General features: G+C 41.7%; 2 protein-coding genes across 8 annotated transcripts in view; both read right to left on the reverse strand.

Annotated features, from left to right (window-relative positions):
- Window positions 1–8,472, reverse strand: part of LOC141271151 (uncharacterized) — a 200,711-nt gene extending 192,239 nt beyond the window's left edge. Inside the window, exon 1 of one of the 4 annotated variants that reach the window (XM_073681255.1) lies at window positions 8,038–8,461. The gene's annotated coding sequence lies outside the window, so the exon portion shown is untranslated. Of the gene's footprint in view, window positions 1–8,037 lie in introns of all 4 variants that reach the window. The other 3 variants (XM_073681256.1, XM_073681253.1, XM_073681254.1) reach the window with 3 other exon arrangements.
- Window positions 8,473–14,544: 6,072 nt separating this feature from the next.
- LOC141273145 (uncharacterized) overlaps window positions 14,545–21,035 on the reverse strand; it is a 127,396-nt gene continuing 120,905 nt past the window's right edge. For all 4 annotated transcript variants that reach the window (XM_073684585.1, XM_073684587.1, XM_073684586.1 and 1 more), the window contains one exon: window positions 14,545–15,295. In XM_073684585.1, the coding sequence (XP_073540686.1) occupies window positions 15,227–15,295 (69 nt within the window). In that variant the 3' untranslated portion in view covers window positions 14,545–15,226. The remainder of the gene's footprint in view (window positions 15,296–21,035) is intronic.

The raw sequence follows: 21,035 nt of genomic DNA on the forward strand, positions 1-21,035 counted from the left end.
GACAAACAAACAAATTCTTCCCTTATCACTCCTAAACACTTTTTGCATAATAATTTGGAACGCAGTGTACATGTGCTTTTCCACAAAACACCAGTGGTTCACGTAGTGAATCTTACAGTTCTAACTTGCCAACCGTGGTCTGTATGGAGTTGTTCAATAAAGGGCCCAAAATTAAGATAACATAGATGGGAGAGGTCTCTATGAATAGGAATTCCTAAGTATTTGATACCCTGTGAGGGCCAGGCAAAGGGAAAGTTGGACTGGATGGAATCCTATATGGATTTGGGGAGGGAGACATCGAGGGCCTCAGACTTCGCTGCATTGATTTTAAAATTTGACCATGTAACAAAGTGATCTATTTCAGCCATAACAGCATGGATGGATATATGTGATTGAGTGATATATACTAGGACATCATCAGCAAATAGAGAGCACTTGTACTCGGTGCCTCCCACCTCAATCCACCTAATATTGGGGTTATGGCGAATTGATGAGAGCAGGTGCTCCGTCACTAGGATGTATAAGAGAAGGGACAGAGAACATCCCTGCCTTGTCCCATTGGTGATTGTGAAAGGTGATGAAAATGTTCTGACGCGCCCCCTGGGCCTTGGGACACCCGGAGCCGGACCCTTTTTGGTGGATGCTGGTGGTTGTAGTCTCCGTGGCGGCAACCCGGTTCCGTGGCTCAGGGCGGTCAAACCAGTGGCGGAACTATTTATGTGGTTTTGATGTTTAAATGTCCGACTACGCCACCCGTGGATTGCGGTCAGAGTGAACCGTTGTTCCAGGGCAGACCGCTGAGGCTGGTGTTGTGGGTGCAGCAGAGCGTAGCATAACTCCCCACGGGAGGAGTATAGCCTCAGGGCAGTGTATGCGGAGGATGGGGGTGATGGTGCAGGGCAGCAGCAGTAATGACACGGAGTCAGTGATGCAGTCCAGGGCCTTTACTCACAGTTCTTATTATCCAGACCACATCTGCTGGTAACGGCTGCCCACGTCGTACTGTGCTCACCAGGTGAGGGGCTCAGACAACTCCCAGATAACTTTGGAGCGCTTCACAGGACCCCCTTTGTGTGTCCTTTGTCTGGCCTTTCTTACCAACCCTTCTGTCCGGCTGCCTCGGGCCTCCTCTTGGTAAACTTGGCGCCAGTTTCCCTGACCCTATGTGGTGCCTTCCTAGCGGGTGTAGCGAGGGGCTGCGCCACATAAAATGTCACAGCCTCCTGTTTCTAGCTGAGGGTCGTTTCCTGCCTCCACTAGTTTCGGGGACCGGTCTCCCCCTTTGGCCTGACCCCTTCCCGCAGGTGGATTCTGGCGTGCGGTGGCGACTCGCCCGTCCGCACCCCTGAGATCCCTACGTTCCTCGTTCCTGGAGCCTTCTCCGCTCCTCTTCCTTCCTTCTCCCTCTTCCAGGCCTGGGCCTCTGTTACTAGGCCCGCCTCCGGAGCAGAGCTCATGCAGAGCCCCTGCTCCCTGCCACTTCTGCTCAGACTTCTCTGCACTGAACTAAGATGGTGCCCACCTTTTATACTCCCTTCTCAATGCACCCAGGAACTGCTTCCTCCCTGCTCCTGCACTACAGGGTTCCCCTTCCTCAGTGCTCCTTCCCCCCACTCCAGCCAGGGACAGGGACTGTCGTGCCCATCTCAGGGGCATATTGGTCGCCCTGCCCCACGGCAATGTGGTGTAATGCATGCAGGTGTCGGGTCCTGATCCACACTACATCCTTACCTGAGAGTGAGATATCACACCTCTGGGTGAGGTGCAATACCTCTGTAGCAACCGAGCCCTCAGGGTGCTACAGTTCCATTTATCTTCAGCCTAGGTGACGTATTGCGATACAGGGCCGTGATTTTGGCTATAAAAGGGTCCCCTAGACCCCTACCCCAAGCTTTTTAAGAGAATCATATATGGCGTGCCAGGAGACTCTATGGAATGCTTTCTCAGCATCCAACGAGAGTATCTAATTACAAATTTTTAACTTCATCTAGCCCAGGAAATACTTTGTGCCTAGTAGCAGGGTCTGCTAGTCAGCGGATTATCCCGGCTGTTAAGCAAGCTACACCACCTGCAGTTTGGACACTTCATTTTTTCAAAGGAAATGCTTCGGGACCACGGGATACTCAGTGAAGAGCATCAGGAGGCACCCCAAGGCATAGGGGCTGGGACTGGCAGTAGGATGCCTTGCGGTGGACAGCCGAGCTCGATCCTTATAAAAGCTTTTTAACTGCAGCAGCTTTAGTGGACGCTACTGGAGCTGGAATTACGCGGCTGCTGGCATGAGACTTGCCCTCCAATAGATCCTTGTAAATGGATTTAAAGTGTATTCATTCAAATTAGAGAGACAATTTAAATTAAAAAGCTTAGAGCTGCCTCCACCACAGGGGGGCTCGCTCGACCCACCAGCGGACAGGCACCAGTATTGGGAGAGGGGGGCTGGCCGTCAGGGTCCACCGCGGCTCTGGCACAAACCCGGCGACACGGAGGTGGCACGGGCAGGAACGGACTGGCCGTGTCGGCTTCTCACTTTTTGGATTTTAGAAGGGCATGACATGCCTATATCTGTGTCTCCCCCTCCTTTTACTCCTCCACCTCTTTTCTTTTCGCATGACTATATGTACTTGTCACTTTTCCATGTGTTAGTTATGTCTTCTGAGCAGTTTGTCAGCTTCTGGACACCTTTGAAGGTGTTTTCTATGTGTTTCTATGTGTTTTTGTTTGCCTGCCATTGGTTTTAACGGTGTTCGAAGGTGTTCGACGAACAGTTCGACGAACAGTTCGGCGAACACACGGGTGTTCGACGAACCGAACCGAACTCGAACACTACGGGGGTGGCTCAACACTAATGGTGTGGGGATGCTTTGCTGGTGACACTGTTTGGGATTTATTCAAAATTGAAGGCATACTGAACTAGCAGGGCTACCACAGCATCTTGCAGCGGCATGCTATTCCATCCGGTTTGCGTTTAGTTGGACCATCATTTATTTTTCAACAGGACAATGACCCCAAACACACCTCCAGGCTGTGTAAGGGCTATTTGACCAAAAAGGAGAGTGATGGGGTGCTACGCCAGATGACTTGGCCTCCACAGTCACCAGACCAGGACCCAATCGAGATGGTTTGGGGTGAGCTGAACCGCAGAGTGAAGGCAAAAGGGCCAACAAGTGCTAAGCATCTCTGGGAACTCCTTCAAGATTGTTGGAACACCATTTCCGGTGACTACCTCTTGAAGCTCATCAAGAGAATGCCAAGAGTGTGCAAAGCAGTCATCAAAGCAAAAGGTGGCTACTTTGAAGAACCTAGAATATAAGACATATTTTCAGTTGTTTCACACTTTTTTGTTAAGTATATAATTCCACATGTGTTAATTCATAGTTTTGATGCCTTCGGTGTGAATGTACAATTTTCATAGTCATGACAATACAGAAAAATCTTTAAATGAGAAGGTGTGTCCAAACTTTTGGTCTGTACTGTAGCTGCACCCTCCCCAGTGAGATGCAGCCCGTCCCTACCGTAGAGCCTGTAGCCGACAGCTAAGTCTGCCCAGTTCTCCACGAACCCAAACCCTTCCTGCACCAATTTCTAAGCCACTTATTTATCTCCCTAAGCTCTTGCTGTCTTTCTAGTGACACTTGTGGCACCGGCAGTATTTATGAAAACACCACCTTGGAGGTCCTGGCCTTCAGCTTCTCTCCTAGTTCACTGTAATTATTTTTTTAACTAGTTAAATGCCACTGTCAAACTCTGACAGCGGCAATTAACTCGCAGAAACCAGATGCGCATCTTAGCTCCACCTTTTGGCACCTCTGTCACATGATCGCTGGGCACTGATGGGCTGGCATGACAACCTGGGTTCTGCAGGAGACCCCTGTGGTTGTCATTGCCGAACTGCTATGAGCGCCATCATAGCAGATGAGCTTTTTTGCTACACATAGCAGAGCTGCAGCCCTGCTGTGTGTAACAAAAGCAATCAGAAGATTGCAGCTTCTAGTCACCCATGGAGAACTGAACAAAGTAAAAAGTAACAAAGACAGTTTTTAAAAATATTTAAAAAATTTTAAAAAATATAAAAGTTCAAATCACTCCTCTTTTGCCCCATTCAAAATTCAAAATAAATTAAATAAAATAAAAAAAATACACATATTTGGTATCATCGCGTTAAGAATCGCCTGATCTATTAAAATAAAAAAATAATTAATCTGATTGGTAAACGGCGTAATGTGAAAAAAAAAACAAACACCAGAATTACGTTTTTTTTGGTTGCCACTGCATTGCAATGAAATCCTATAACGGGAGATCAAAACATCGTATCTACCCCAAAATGGTATCAATAAAAACATCTGCTTGGTGTGCAAAAAATAAGCCCTCACTCAGCTCAAGATCCTGACAAATGGTGACGCTACGGGTCTCAAAAAATGTCGCCAGTTTTTCTTCTTTTTTTTGAAACACTTTGGATTTTTTTTTCACCAGTTAAATAAAGAAAAACTATACATGTTTGGTATCTACGAACTCATAATGACCTGGAGAATCATAATGGCAGGTCAGTTTTATCATTTAGTGAACATGGTAAAAAAAAAACAATTATTGTGGAATTGCACTTTTTGCAATTTCACTGTACTCGGATTTTTTTCCCCGTTTTCCAGTGCACTATATGGTAAAATCAATGGTATCACTCAAAACTACAAATTGTCCTGCAAAAAATAAGCCCTCACATGGCCATAATGAGGAAAAATAAAGAAGTTATGACTCTGGGAAAAAGGAGAGCAAGAAACAGAAATGCAAAAACGGAAAAACCCATGGTCCTTAAGGACTTAATGTAATAAACCACACATTTGTTTTGAACCAATGAACTGGATCCTTGTTTGTGCACCAGCATCTAACTGAGAGCTGGTTCCTTACAATACATTTTAACCAAGTAAACAGGATACAGAACGTAGGTTTAACACATTCTAATAAAGGGAGAGGAGGTAAGCACTACTCACTGATTTCCTTAATATTCATGAATTTAATGAGATAAACCACAATCCCTGGTTTCTAAATACTGTAGTTGTGTAATCTGCAATAATCCAGGTAGAGAGAAGAAGTTATAGCACTCACCAAATGGTAATCCTTTACTTAACTGAATGTAGTTTACAGCATGCAAAACAAGGATAAACTCAAGTAGGGTGATGAGACCAGACCTGTCCATCAGCCTTCTCCAATAGGAAAGCAGATTTCCCATGTGAGTTTTACTATTAGAGAAGGCTGATGGACAGGTCTGGTCACATCACCCTCAAACAGCAATTGTTTTACAGATAGAAATGCTAGTCAGTTTGTGAGAAAAGCTGCAGCAACAAGTGAAAGTGGCCAACCCATTATTCGTTGGTATGGGTTACTCTTGACCCTATCGCACTGGAAAAAAACAACTGATTACTTGTTACAGCGTATGTTTCATGTTGTACTGTGTTCTGCAAACAAAGTACTGGTGCTAGCTAATATTATGACTTTATACCATATTTCCACCTCTGCATCTGGGAAACTCCAATAAAATGGGTAGACCGCCTGGACTCACAGATTCGCACAGCACAGTTAGCCAAACAGCAGCTTTGCTGGTGACATTCAATGTTGCTGATAAGTGTGCTCAGATACCACATAGGATGTTACTATATGAAGTGGTGAGCATGCGTATGAGAAGACTAGAACATGTAAATATAAACGTATATAGTACAGGTAAATCCAGTCATTAACTAGTAATGTCTCCAATTGAAGTTGTTCATTTTAATTTTTCCTCTTCATCTTGTGCAGACCGCTCTGACTTGTACAAGCCTCCATTTGTCTCTGCAGGAAGAAACACACAAATATCTATCGCTGATCACTTCTAGAGCACCCGTTCCATTTTCCCCCAACTTCTACATTGTGCCAGATTAAGAAGAAAAGCTACACCATGCTTCATGGTGCCCTATAGAGTAACATTACTTCCCTTTTGTTCCCTCCACTGTAGCAGTATTCTCAAAAATAAAGTACAGTAGTGATGTTTCCCTTTGTGACCCCCTTCACAAAATAAATGTCCCTTTCTGTGACTTCAGTACAGAATTAATGCTTATGTCACCTTTCATCGCCCCAGTACTATAGGAGAGTCTTGCTTTATGCTCAAATACATCAGTAATGCTCTCCTCCCCTGTAGCACAATACAATATTAGTTTCCACTTTTTAAGCCTCAATACAGTTGGGATGTCCCAAATTGTGGTCCATAAATTAATAATCTACAAGCCATAATGGGTAATATTATTAATGTCCCCCATTGTGGAGTAATAGTGTCACCTGTTCTGCCCACCATATAGTAATAATATCTCTCAATTGACCCCATACAATTATGTTAACCATTTGGCCCTATACAGAAATAATGTCTACCATTCTGATATAGTATAGTAATAATGTCATCCAATTGACCATATACACTAATAATGTTGCCTATCATGGCTCCAATATTGTGCTGGCATTCTGGCGCTCTTCACATAGACATTAAAATTATGTTTTGTCTCACTTGTCCCTGCCCCAGTAATGATCAGCATGCTTTTCCTGCTCCATAGCCAGCGCAGTGGTTAGTGTGGTGCAATCAAGTGATATCATGTGAGGCCTATGATGGGCATACCAACATCTGATAGGATGGTGGCTTGTGTAGGTATAGCGAAGCAGGAAGCCCGTGGCTTACCCTCTGCGAACGAGATTGTTATGCCCCAGCCTCAGGGCCTTTTAGGGGATAATTGCCCAGTTTGTTCCCTAAATGTCACCACTGCAATTAACGAGAGTGTGAGGTGAGCTGCTGAAATTTTAACAGAGATTATGGCAGGCTGGTGATGAAGGTGCTGTGCATAGCCTTGACATATTGTCATAAGTGTCACAAGTGCCACCTACTTTCCACTGCTCAAGTCAACCTGTTGCCCCATGTGTGACATTTGTGACCACCAAGTTTACTGTGTGGCCACAACTATTTCCTTTTGCCATGCCTCAATGGGTACCTACAGTACTCAACCACCTAGTACAACCTATTTATGGTTAAAGGAGTATACTACTGTATCTTACATCACTCTATGCTAAGTGGTCACACACCCTCACTGCCCTTTTAAAAAGTTAGCCATCTAAGAAAGAACATACAGTATCCAGAAATCTATCTAAAAAGTGTTTGATGAAAAAAATGTTAGGATCCAATCACATTAGATGCAGTACGTCTCATAAAGCAAAAGAGGGCCCATGCTTCAATGGAGCTGTACATTCTTTCTTAGGGCTTATAACATTTTTGTTGGGTACCATGTACCTAAATCCAAACACCAAAAAGACTATTCTGATTCTATAGAGCTTGAATAAATAAAAGGCAACCTGTCATCTGATTAATGCTGTCCAAACCATGAACAACATAAATCAGGGTGTGGCTGCACAATTACAGCTAGATATATATTTCTCTGAAAGAAGCTGGGGTTTCAGAGAAAACATTATTTAAACATCTTACTGGGGACCATAGCCGTAAACGAGGATCCACCCTTGGTCATCTCTTCCCAACGTTCCTACAGATGACTGAAAGGTCTCTCCCATAGTGAGAGACCTGTCAATCAACTAGTGCGGTTTGGGCAGCATAAACCACAAGACAGGTTCCTTTAAGCTATAACAAACAGATCCAGACCTGTAGAAGACATCAGGACACACCACACCCCATGTAAGTCCATGGATGATGTGAGGTTCTCATACATTTTGTTGGAATTACAATGAACATCTCTGCATTTATATGGTTATATAAAAGTAATAGACTTGTTCCAAGTTATACAAGCTAAAAAAAGTGATTATGGAGATCAGGAAGCCACAGTTTTGCAACAGGTTTGCTGCATAACCAGGCTAAAACAGATTCATATTTTTTAGAACATTCGCAAGAAGAAATAATTTAAAATCATCAAATGACAAGCAAATTAAGTTATTACTCTACAACTACTATTCACATCGATTGTAACGCTATAGTGAATACAATCTACAAATTCTGTGATATCTGCTGTTTGGATGTAGACTTACCACGCCTGAAAGAACAAGCCGTCTCTCCCTTGTGTCTACTGTACTGTTCACTTCTTCATCACAGTGGAAGAATTAAGTAAAGCTGCATCATCCACATCCTCGTGTCTATTACAAATAAATGTCAGAGACATTTATATCCTCTGCAACTGGCAATACTCCCAGATCGAAAAAAACAGGCAGTGACGTCACCACCTTTCCAGAAGACACTTTCATGTAAACTGCTCAATGATTTACTGCTCTGACATTGCAAGAGACAATAGACACAATATTCTTACAATATCAATCAGTTATCATGTAGTCCTCCATGGATATCATCAGGAATGTTTCAGTCCAGTGTAGCTTCGAGGGAGGGCTATTCTCAAGTAATTCTACCTAAAAGGGTTATCCATGCTTCAGAGCAAAGTTTGCAGTCGCTCTGCAAGTCTGCAGACGCCAGGCTTTTGAAACAGCGTACAAGATGTCTCCATTTCCAGGAATTGGCGATGCGAGTGAGCGGTTGCATACTTGCCGTCACGAGCCGACTAGACACGTTAAGCTTCTCTCAATTCACTTCTATTAAGCGAAGCAGATGAGACTATTCGGCACATGACTGCATGTACGCAAATTGCATACATGGGGCATGTGACTGCCCGCTCTTTCCAGCAATAATCGAGACAGTGTGTTCACCGTATGCTGTCACTATTCAGAAATCTGTGGTTACATAGAGTGACTGAAGACTTAAATAAAGTCTAGACATTAAATAAAGAAGGCTATCATATGCCAATTAAATTCAAAGAGTATGGTTGACAACTATTACTATTAGACCATACTTCAAGCCTTACAGTTATTTCTTATGGATCATGGTCTTTTGGACCATTATAATCCTCCTAACCTCCTAACATCTTAGCCGCACAATATATGTCAGTCATCACCCATTAGGTAGCAGCACAAACAAAATCTCTTAAATGCACAACTCATATCTCCAAACCTATTGTAATGACTCTGTTGTCAGATATCCTAGGGCCATTTTGTAGCATGGTAAAACAAAAAAATCTGTAAAACCTGGGATTTGTAAGGCTGTGTGTCCACGATGAGTTTTTAAAGCGTTTCTGCAACGGCAATTCTGCTGCAGAAACGCTTAAAAACCGCGTGGTAGAAGGTCTGCTATGTTCCCCAATGATAATCCGCATGTGCTGTGCACATGCTGCGGAAATTTCCGCTGCGGATTATCATTGCGGAAAAATATGCAGCACTATCAATTATTTTGCGGAATCGCGGCATTTTCGCCGCCATTGACTTGCATTGAAACGCTTAATATCCGCATGACTACATGTGCACATGCGGATATCATGTGGTTCAATGTGCGGATGGTACCCGGGTTTGGAGAAGAGGAGACTCTCATCCAGACCTGGGTACCATAGTACCCGTAAAAAAAAAAAAGAATTTAAATAAAAAATATACATTCTCTTCACCTTCTGATGGCCCCCGGTCTCCATAGTGATGCATCCTGGCTCCCTGGCAGCTCGTGGTCACGTGACCTGTCACATGACTAAATGACACCATGGAAGGTCCTTTTACACAACCGCTAGACAACGGGAAGACCAGATGCATTGGATAAGGAGACCGGGGGCCATCGGAAGGTGAGTATAATGTTTTTTTTTATTTTTTACCACTTTTATTCTTTTTTTTAACTAACTTGGCCACACTATATAAATCCATGCCGTTTGCATGGATTTATATAGTGTGACCAAGTTGTCAAGCACTTTCCAAGTGATGCTAAAATCGCTTGACAAACCGCATGTGGAAATGCATGTGAAGAACGCTTCACATCCGCATGTCCCTGGCAGGAAAAACACATGTACAATCCGCATGTACAATCCGCATGTACAATCCGCATGTACAATCTGCATGTACAATCCACATGTACAATCCGCATGTACAATCCGCATGCGTTTTTTTCTGCCAGGGAGATGCAGAAATGCTCAGGAAAAAATCCGGAGCATTTCTGCATCGTGGGCACTTAGCCTAAGACATGTATAAACTTATCCTGTAGTAATAAATATTTGACATTCACATCTCCATTGGAGTAAAAGTCACCCTTTGAAATTTTTTTGCTTGATATAATTTGTTATTGCTTTTTATTTTATGCACAGTTATACTTTTTTAACCTTTTATACTGAATATATACTTTGGACATAAAATACTGCTAGATCCTATTTTTTACGTGACTATATGCTGATGTTAACTTGTATTCATGCTAAATTATGTCTAGGAGACTTAGTTACTGATCTTGTGAGGTTTAAAGTTATCTTTTTCATTTTTCTTCTATTTTCTCCAATAATAGCAGAAGTTTACACAATACAACCAGTGAATAATTTGCATTTTAACCTTCCACACAGAAGATTTTAAATAGAATCTGACCATAAAGATCAACCACCACCACCAAACATCATATTTAGTTATGCAGGTATTTGAGTACCTCCATTAACCATTAACCAATCCATTAACACGTTTATATCGTCTATCTGTTGCTGCATTCCTGAGAATTTAGCATTTAAATTCATATACCTCATGGTCTCTCCTGCTCCCACCTGCTAACACTTTCTCTGCTCCTCCGCTCCTCCTCACTACTGGCGATATCTCACCAAACCCTGCCCCTCCTCACCACATCCCCGCAGTCACTTCTACCTCTTATCCATAACCTACCACAAATTTCTGTAACCTCTCTAACCTTATACCCATCCGCCCAGCCCCCTGCTTCCCCAGTCGCACTAACAGGATCTCTATGGAATGCTCGCTCCATCTGCAACAAACTTTCCTACATCCATGATCTTTTCATTACTAAAACTCTCCTGCCTCGGCATCACAGAAACCTGGCTCACCCCCTCTAACACAGCTTCTCCAGCTGCACTTTCCTATGGTGGATTCCATCTTTCCCACACGCCCCGCTCCAGCGGCAAGCATGGCAGAGGAGTTGGTATCCTCCTGTCAGATAACTGCTCTTTCTCCTCAATTCCACTGTCGCCCTCTGTTACTTTCCCCTCTTTCAAGGCACACTGTGTGCGCATCTACTCCCCCTCCAACCTCCAACTGGCTGTGATTTACCGCCCCCCAAGGCCAGCCACCATTTTCTTCGACCACTTCACCACCTGGCTGCTTAACTTCCTTTCCGCTGACATCCCCACTATCATCATGGGCTACTTCAACATCCCCATTGACACTTCCCACTCATCTGTCTCTAAGCTTCTATCCCTCACTTCCTCCTTCAGCCTTGCTCAATGGTCTTCCACAGCCACTCACAAAGATGGCCACACACTGAACTTCATCTTCACCTCCCTGTCTAACCTCTCCAAATCACCTCTCCCTCTATCTGACCACAACGTATTCACATTCTCTTCCCTCTCCTATCCAGGTGCACAATCCCACTCCACAAACTTGCATACCCTTGCAGAAATCTCAAACACCTCGACCTACACTCACTCTCTGAATTCCTTCTCCCTCTTACAGACATAAGCTCCTTACATGATACAGATGCTGCTGCTGCTTTATATTACACAACAGCTGCAGCCCTCAATTCGGTCGCCCCCTTCACACATACAAAAGCTCGCACAATCAACAGGCAACCCTAGCACCCCAGCCTGACTAAAGAACTGAAGAGAGACTCCAGGGTTGCTCAGCAGAGATGGAAAAAGTCCCACTCCAATGAGCGCTTCATCGCATTCAAACAGTACCTCACTAGTTTCAAGTCCACACTCTCTGCTGCAAAGCCAACATACTTCTCATCTCTCATATCCTCCCTGTCACGCAACCCTAAATAGCTACTCAACACTTTCAATTCTCTCCTCCGTCCCCCAACGCCTCCTCCTTCTCCTCTCATCTCAGTCGAGGACTTTGCTTCATTCTTCAAGCAGAAGATTGATACCATCAGACAAAGTTTTTGCCTAAAGTCCCCACAGCCCCTTCTCATATCTACCCAATCCTCCTCCTCCAAAACCAGCTTCTCTGCCATTATGGAAGATCAACTTTCCTCCTTACTCATCAATCACCACCTCACCACCTGTGAACTTGACCCTATCCCGTCCCACCTCATCCCTAACCTTACTACAGTCTTCATCCCAACTCCAACCCACCTCTTCAACCTGTCCCTAACAACTAGTGTCTTCCCCTCATGCTTCAAACATGCCTCGATCGAACCCTTCCACAGAAAGCCCTCCCTTCACCCATTCTGACTAGCTATCGCCCCATATCAGTTCTCCCTTATGCCTCAAAACTACTGGAACAACACGTCCATTCTGAACTGTCCTCCCACCTCTCCTCCTGCTTCCTCTTTGACCACTTACAATCTGGCTTCCGACCGCATCACTCCACTGAAACTGCCCTGACTAAAGTCACCAATGACCTACTAACTGCCAAATCCAAGCGACACTACTCTGTTCTCCTCCTCCTGGACCTGTCATCTGCCTTTGACACAGTGGAGCATTCCCTCTTACTACAGACTCTCTCATCTCTTGGCATCAAAGACTTGGCCCTATATTGGATCTCCTCATAGTTAACAGACAGGATCTTCAGTGTTTCTCACTCACACACCACCTCCTCACCTCAGCCCCTATCTGTCGGTGTCCCCCAAGGTTCAGTCCTAGGACCTTTGCTCATCTCAATCTACACCCTCGGCCTGGGACAGCTCATAGACTCTCAAGGCTTTCAGTAACATCTCTATGCTGACGACACACAGATTTACCTCTCTGGACCTGGTATTTACTAACTAGAATCCCACAATGTCTGTCCGCTATCTCATCCTTCTTCTTTGCTAGATTTCTAAGACTTAATATGGATAAAACTGAATTTATCATCTTTCCCCCATCTCACTCAGCACCCCCATCTGACCTATCCATCAAAATCAATGGCTGTACAATTTCCCCAGTCCCACAACTCAAAAATATCTCCTGGATTTGCACATTCCTCAACCACGAATCTGCAAAAACACTAGTGCAAGCCCTCATCATCTCCCACCTCGACTACTGCAACCTCCTGCTCTGTGGCCTCCCTTCCAATACTCTTGCACCCCTCCAATCTATCCTAAACTCTGCTGCCAGACTAATCAACCTGTCCCCCTGCTATTCCCCAGCCTCTCCTCTCTGTCAAATGCTTCACTGGCTCACCACTGCCCAGAGACTCCAATTCAAAACCCTAACCATGGCATACAAAGCCATCAACAACCTGTCTCCTCCATACATCTGTGACCTAGTCTCCTGGTACATACCTAAACACAACCTCCGATCCTCACAAGATCTCCTTCTCTACTCTCCTCTTATCTCCTCTTCCCACAACCGCATGCAAGATTTCTCCTGTGCATCTCCTCTACTCTGGAACTCTCTCCAAAGCATCAGACTCTCGTCTACCTTGGAAACCTTCAAAAGGAACCTGAAGACCCAACTCTTCTGACAAGCCTACAACCTGCAATAACCATCGCTCCATCCACACTGCTTCATGACCAGCTCTACCCTCACCTACTGTATCCTCACCCATCCCTTGTAGATTGTGAACCCTCGCGGGCAGGGTCCTCTCCTCTTCTGTACTAGTTTGCCGTTGCGTTTTTTTTCAAGATTATTGTAATTGTTGTTGCTATGCATATCCCCTTTTTCACATGTAAAGTGCCATGGAATAAATGGCACTATAATAATAAATAATAATAATATGAAAAACAGATGTTAAGAGCTATGGGTGTGACAGAGCACCTAACTAGCCTCGTTCTCTAACGTTGTTATACTGCCCAGCACCAGCCTCTTTATTTTGACTGATAGTTCACTGTTTGATCATGTTGCTTGGCAACTGATGTAATGTGGACAGTGAGCTATCAATTAAGACAAAGAAACTGGTGTGAGGGCGGGAAACAACCTAAGGAAGCAGAGTCTAGTTAAGTGCTGTGGGCATGACAGAACACTTAACGCCTCATATGCATGGCAATTAATATACTCATTTCTTGGGAATGGAGCAATAAAAGATACAAAGGTGTCTCTGTCTTTACATTTCAAAGAACTACATGCCTATGTATGCTGGTTTTGGGGAAGTTGATCCTAATGACAGACTGCCTTTACAGGGATTGTTCATACTCCTGACTTAACTACTATGAGGTGGTGACATGCAGAAAGCGGGACAATGGTAAAAAAGATAAAGGTATTTCATTCAAATCAGGAGTAATTAACAAATAAAGTAGCACTATAGTATGCAAACATCAAATATATGAAATTTGAATCAGCCACGGTAAGGCGACTCTCGTTGCTGGCTGCCGGGTACACATGAATTGGCCAATTTATGCGCTATTTTCATTAATTCCTATTTTCTATAGTAATGCAAGTCAAATTTCATATATTCCATGTTTGCATACTATAGCGCTACAGAGTGCTACTTTATTTGTTATTATATAAGGAGATGGCTACTCTTAATAAGCACCTGTACACACGTACACACCAGTTTTTTGACGAACAGTCACAGGCGACCATAAAGAGAAATGAATGAGCTGCTAGGCAATATTTTACATTTTTTTTATCATTATTACATTATAACAAAGAAAAAGCACACAATGATTACACATTATTATAAAAAAAATTACAATAGAAGGAAGGTGTTTTGTCATGAACAATAAAAATGGTCATCAGTATATAATGAGTCAATGGATGTGGTTGTAGATAGAGCATTTCCACCACCATTCTTTGACGTCAGGTTCTTCAGGTGAAATGCTGTTCTTCTTTTTAATGATAAACACATGCATTTTGACAAGGATATTGAAAAAGATGCAAGTCCCCATAGATAGATGATTCTCTGTCAGTCCATTAGACAACGAATAGAGCAGAAGTGTGCATACACGGCATCTGCTTCATCAAGGCAGAATCAGTTTTTATGGGAGTCCCAACAATTAGAGCTGTAGCAGTCAGTAATTCCTCTCCCCATTATGTGGTTGGGAGATAACCCTTTAAAGATCTGCTGCCAAGCCTGTAGTGCTAGATCCACAGGGCACCTGCAAACATTTTTGTAATGTCCATCAGAGTTGTTTTGGTGGCAGGAGGAGAGGCTGACATACACAGTATTGAACAGCTGAATTTAATATTATGACATATTTCTTCATATTATACAAATTACAAACATTAAGATTTCAATTTAAAATATGATGAGAGTTAATGGGATAATATGGCTGATTATTCAGATCCTTTGGTCATACATGCTGTTGAGCAGCTTCTAATGGAGGTGCTGAAGGAGAAACAGTAGACAAAACGGTACTTTGCTGCAAAACATAAGATTTTTTTTTTAAACACAGTCATTTTTAACACAGTCAGTTACAGTAAGAAAGTTAAGATAATTCTGAAGAATAACACTCACAAAGACAATAGAGGGGGAAGAGGAAGAAGAATGGGAGAAAGGCAAAAACACAACTTAAAGCGAACCTGACTAATGATGAGCGAGCATGCACGGATAATGTGTGATCCAAGCATGCACGGGTGTTATCCAAGTATCTTGGGTGTGCTTGGATAATATGTTCAAGTCCCTGCGGCTGCATGTTTTGTGCCTGTTAGACAGCCGCAACACATGAGACCATTGCCTAACAAACACGCTCAAGATACTCAGATAACACCCGAGCATGTTTGGATTTCTTATTCTTTTGCATGTTTGTCACACTTAAATGTTTCAGATCACAAAAGAAATTTAAATATTAGACAAAGATATCACACGTAGACACAAAATGCAGTTTTTAAATTAAGGTCTTTATTTTTAAAGGAAAAAGAAATCCAAATGTACAGGGCCCTGTGTGAAAAAGTGATTGCCCCCCCCCCTCCTTTAAACAAAAATTAACTGTGGTTTATCACATTTTCTGGAAGCTGACTTCAATTTTCCTATCTACACACAAGCCTGATTAGGGCTACACCTGTTCTCAATCAAGAAATCACTTAAATAGAACCTGCCTAACAAAGTGAAGTAGACCAAAAGATCCTCAAAAGCTAGACATCATGCTGCAATAAAAAGAAATTCAGCAACGAATGAAAAACTAAGTAATTGAGATCTATCAGTCTGGAAAAGGTTATAAAGCCATTTATAAAGTTTTGGGACTCCAGTGAACCACAGTGAGAGCCATGAGAGCAAAAACATGGAACAGTGTTGAACCTTCCCAGGAGTGGCCAGCTGAACAAAATTAACCCCAGAGAGCGTAGCGACGACTCATCCAAGAGGTCACAAAAGAACCAACAACAACATCCAAAAAACTGCAGGCCTCACTTGCCTCAGTTAAGGTCAGTGTTCATGACTCCACCAAAAGAAAGAGACAGGGTAAAAATAGCATGCATGAGTTCCAAGACAAAAACCACTGCTGAGCAAAAAGAACATAAAGGCTCGTCTCAGATTTGCCAGAAAACATCTTGAAGATTGCTAAGACTTTTGGGAGAATAGTTTGCGGACTGACGAGACAAAAGTTTAACTTTTTGGAAGGTGTATGTCTTATTACATCTGGTGTAGAAGTAACACAGCATTTCAGAAAAGGAACATTATACCAACAGTAAAATATGGTGGTAGTGTGATGGTCTGGGAATGTTTTGCAGATTCAGGACCTGGAAGACTTGCTGTGGTAAATGGAACCATGACTTCTGCTGTCTACCAAAAAATCCTGAAGGAGAATGTCTGGCCATCTGTTTGTGACCTAAAGCTGAAGCACACTTGGGTTATGCAGCAGGACAATGATCCAAAACACACCAGCAAGTCTATCTTTCAATCACTTAAGAAAAACAAAATTAACCCCTTCATGACCGGAGCATTTTCCGTTTTTGAGTTTTCGTTTTTTGCTCCCCTTCTTCCCAGAGCCATAGCCTTTTTATTTTTTGGTCAATATGGCCATGTTAGGGCTTTTTTTTGCGGGACAAGTTGTACTTTTAAACGCTATTACTAGTTTTACAATATCATGTACTGGAAAACAGGAAAAAAATTCCAAGTGCAGTGAAATTGCAAAAAAAATTGCAATTCCACAGTCGATTTTTTCTCTTTCCACGTTCACTGAATGCTTAAAGTGACCTGCCATTATTATTCTCCGGGTCATTATGAGTTCTTAGACACCAAACATGTATAGGTTATTTTTTATTTAAATGGTGAAAAAAAATTCCAAAGTTTGCTAAAAAAAAAAAAAAAACATATGGCGCCATTTTCTGAGACCCGTAGCGTCTCCATTTTTCAGGATCTGGGGCCGAGTGCAGGTTTATATTCTGTGCGCCAGGCAGACATTTTTATTGATACCATACGACGATGTTTTGATCGCCCGTTATTGCACTTTATTGCAATGTTGTGGCGACCAAAAAAAATTAATTCTGGAATTTTTTTCTCATTACGCCGTTTACCGATCGGATTAATTCTTCTTTTATATTGATAGATCGGGCGATTCTGAATGCGGCGATACCAAATATGTGTATGTGGGGTTTATTTTTTATTATTTTATTTTGTATGGGGCAAAAGGGGGGTGATTTAAACTTTTATATTTTTTTAATTTTATTTATATTTTTAAAAACATTTTTTTACACTTTTTGCTTGCTTCTATAGTTTCCATAGGAGACTAGAAGCAGCAACTCTCCGATCGTCTCTGCGACATAGAGGCGATGAGCAGATCACCTCTATGTAGCAGAAATGCTCCTGTGCTATGAGCTCCGACCACTATGTGGCGCTCATAGCAATCTTTACATGACGACCACTTGGGTCTGCTGCAGACCCAGGGTTGTCATGCCCACCCATCAGTGACCCGCGATCACGTGACGGGATCACCGATGGGCGGGGTAAGTGACGCGCTTCCGGCGTTGCGCTGTTAAATGCCGCTGTCAGAGATTGACAGTGGCATTTAACTAGTTAACAGCCGCGGGTGGATCGCGATTCCACCCGCGGCTGTTGAGAGCACATGTCAGCTGTATAAATCATCTGACATGTGCCCGGTTCAGTGCGGGCTCAGCGCCGGAGCCCCCGCTGAACCGGCCTTTCCGGCGTACTATTACTGACTATGTCGGAAATTAATACTGGAGTGGCCTAATCTAATTCCTAACCTTAATCCAATTGAGATGCTGTGGCACGACCTTGAAAGGGCGGTTCATGCTCGTAAACCCTCCAATATGGCAGAATTACAACAATTTTGCAAAGATTGAGTGGGCCAAAATTTCACTAGAGCGTTGTAAAAGACTCATTGCCAGTTATCTCAAATGCTTAATTGCAGTTGTTGCTACGAAGGGTGGCCCAACCGGTTATTGTGTTTACTTGTGTTATCTTTGTCTAATATTTGAATTTGTTTTTCAATCTGAAAATTTAAGTGTAACAAACATGCAAAAGAAATGGAAATCAGTAAGAGGGCAAACTCTTTTTCACACCACTGTATGTTTTGCTTTGAAATCCTCTGGTGTTACAGAGAAAAGATAGTTTAAATATCCGGTCGGAAACCATAGATAGAGATGAGACTAGTCTGGATGGCTTCTCCCCCATGCTGCTCTAGTTGATTGATAGGTCTCTCCCATGTGTGTAAATAGTGATAGGCTACAGCGGTGCAAGGAGGCTCTTCAGACTATGTTTTCTCTGAAAAGTCATAGCTTTTCAGAGAAATACATACCTGATGCAGTAGTACAGGCAGGCTCTGATTTATTCAGCTCGTGGCTTAGGCAACATGTATCTAGTAATACTATGATAGGTTCTCTTTAAAGAAAAAGGAAGGTCATGAAAATGATCCTGATGGATTAAATCATAAAAAAGATAAAGAATAAGAAAATGTAGATCAGAAAGAAGAAAGAGGACAAGAAATTAAAAAAGAGCAAAAAGATAAAGCATAAGGAGATGAATGAAAGAAAAATATGAGGTCAGGAAGAAAGAAAATTAGAACAAAAAGTAGCAGAAAAGATACAGAAAAACATACAGTAACCAAGACATCATTGAAAAATTACTCACAGATGCATGTATATCAACCTACGGTACTTCAAGCTAAATAATAACTTTCTCAAGATTTAATTTAAGAAAAGAAAAACTTTGTCAGATTTGTTGAAAGGAATGGACAATAAATGGCAAATGGCAGTCACATATGAAGTGTAGTTTTACATTTAGAAATAGAGTCTTCAGTGATTCACTTGGATGGAAATTTGTCTGATTCTTAAATTAACATCTTAACTCCCGAGAAGTACGTCCTGGGAGAATGAACCTTAGTGGAAACTGCTATTTACTGCAGTCTTGTGGGGCGGGCTCAGATGTCAGCTGTATTATACAACTGACACCCAGTGCAGTAAGAAAAGCTGGGATACAAGCAATTTATCCCTCTAGATGTCACCTTTGGAGCTAGATTTTTAAAAAATGGAGGGAGCTCCCTCTTAACCTTCATTGCCCCTCCTATTACGATGGGATTGTGAGGTGCAAGTGATTAATATGCAGACACTAGGGTCAATAATTGGCCTCCTAGTCTGCCAACAATGTTTAAAAATGGAAATAACACTTTCCTGCGTTTGTAAATCATTTATTACTGAAAAAAAAATTAAAATAAAAAATATTTTTACATATTTGGAATCACCATGTCTGTAATTACCTGACCTACAAAAACTAACATGTCCGTTACCCACCTGCTAAACTTTGTAAAATATTAAAAACTAATCTAGAATTGCTGATCTTTGTTCACCTTACAAAAATGTAAAAGTAACATATCAAAAAGTTTCATGAACTCAAGAATTATACAATAAAAACTACACTCAATCCCACAAAAAAAAACATGTCCTCGCAACAGTCTTGTATATCAAAAAATTAAAACTGTATGGCTTTTACAATATGGCTGTGTATAAAAACATTATGTCATTTTGAAAAATTGGAATTTATCATAAAAAGGTAATAAAATCTAAATAAACTATACATATATGGTATTGCTGTGTCTGCAACAACCTAAACTATGTTATGTGTGCCACCCAGTGAGCACTATAAAAAGGGGGGAAAAAATCAAGAATTACTGTTTTAAAACGTTTTTGTCACATTTCCAATTACTTCTCAAAAATAGAATAAAGGTAACCACATGTACTACAAATGGTAGCAATAAAAACTACAACTTGTGCAATATAAAGCAAGACCTCATATACTCCCACTGGCAAAAAACGAAAATGTTGTAGCTCAATATTAAAAGCATAAAAATATGTCTAATTAATACCACTGCATCTGTAACACCTTAACACATAACTTTAACATGTTATTTATCCTACCTGGTAAAACACTGGAAAAAAATTAAAAAAGACAAAATTATAAAATGAGCCTGGTATTTATCCCACTCAGTGATCATCATACAAAAAGAGAAAAAAACAGAAAGAATTGCTGTTTTTTTGTTGTCTTGCATTAAAAAAATAACTACAGTTCATCCCACAAAAAACGATCACTCAGACAACTCTGAAAAAATAAAAACCGATGCAGCTGTTACAATATGGAGACACATAAAAACATTATTTCAAAATAGATTTCAGTGATTTTATTTGAAAAAAGTAATAAAGTACAAAAAAATCCTACACATATTTTGTATTACTATTTCCATAGTGACACAACCTATAAAATAAGCTATTTATCCAAAAAAAAGTGAGCACCACAAAAAAAACCTTTATCAACAGAACATTAAAAATGTTATAGATCCCAGAATAAGGCAAAAATGATTTTTTATTGTGGAAACAGAGTAAAATATAGCTATATAAGTTTGTTATTGACATAACTGTAATAAATCAAAGACAAAGTTAATACTGTATGCCAGTTATACCGCACAATTAAGGCCTTAAAAAATCTAACCGGGAAAATTTGAAATGTTCACTTTTGCCATTTGCATTAACTTTTTTTACAATACTTTTGGAGAAAAAATTTTCTCTATCTCCCTAGATGAATTCCTTAAGGAGTAATATTTTCCCAAATGGTGTCACATATGTGGGTTTCTACTTTACTAATACCTCAGGGGGGCTGTAGTGCAATATGGCAAAAATCATTCTAACAAAATTTACACTCCAAAAGCCAAA

Source organism: Phyllobates terribilis, unplaced genomic scaffold (assembly GCF_046119375.1).
Source record: "Phyllobates terribilis strain yellow unplaced genomic scaffold, ASM4611937v1 Scaffold_5__5_contigs__length_657084704, whole genome shotgun sequence".
Lineage (NCBI taxonomy): Eukaryota > Metazoa > Chordata > Amphibia > Anura > Dendrobatidae > Phyllobates > Phyllobates terribilis.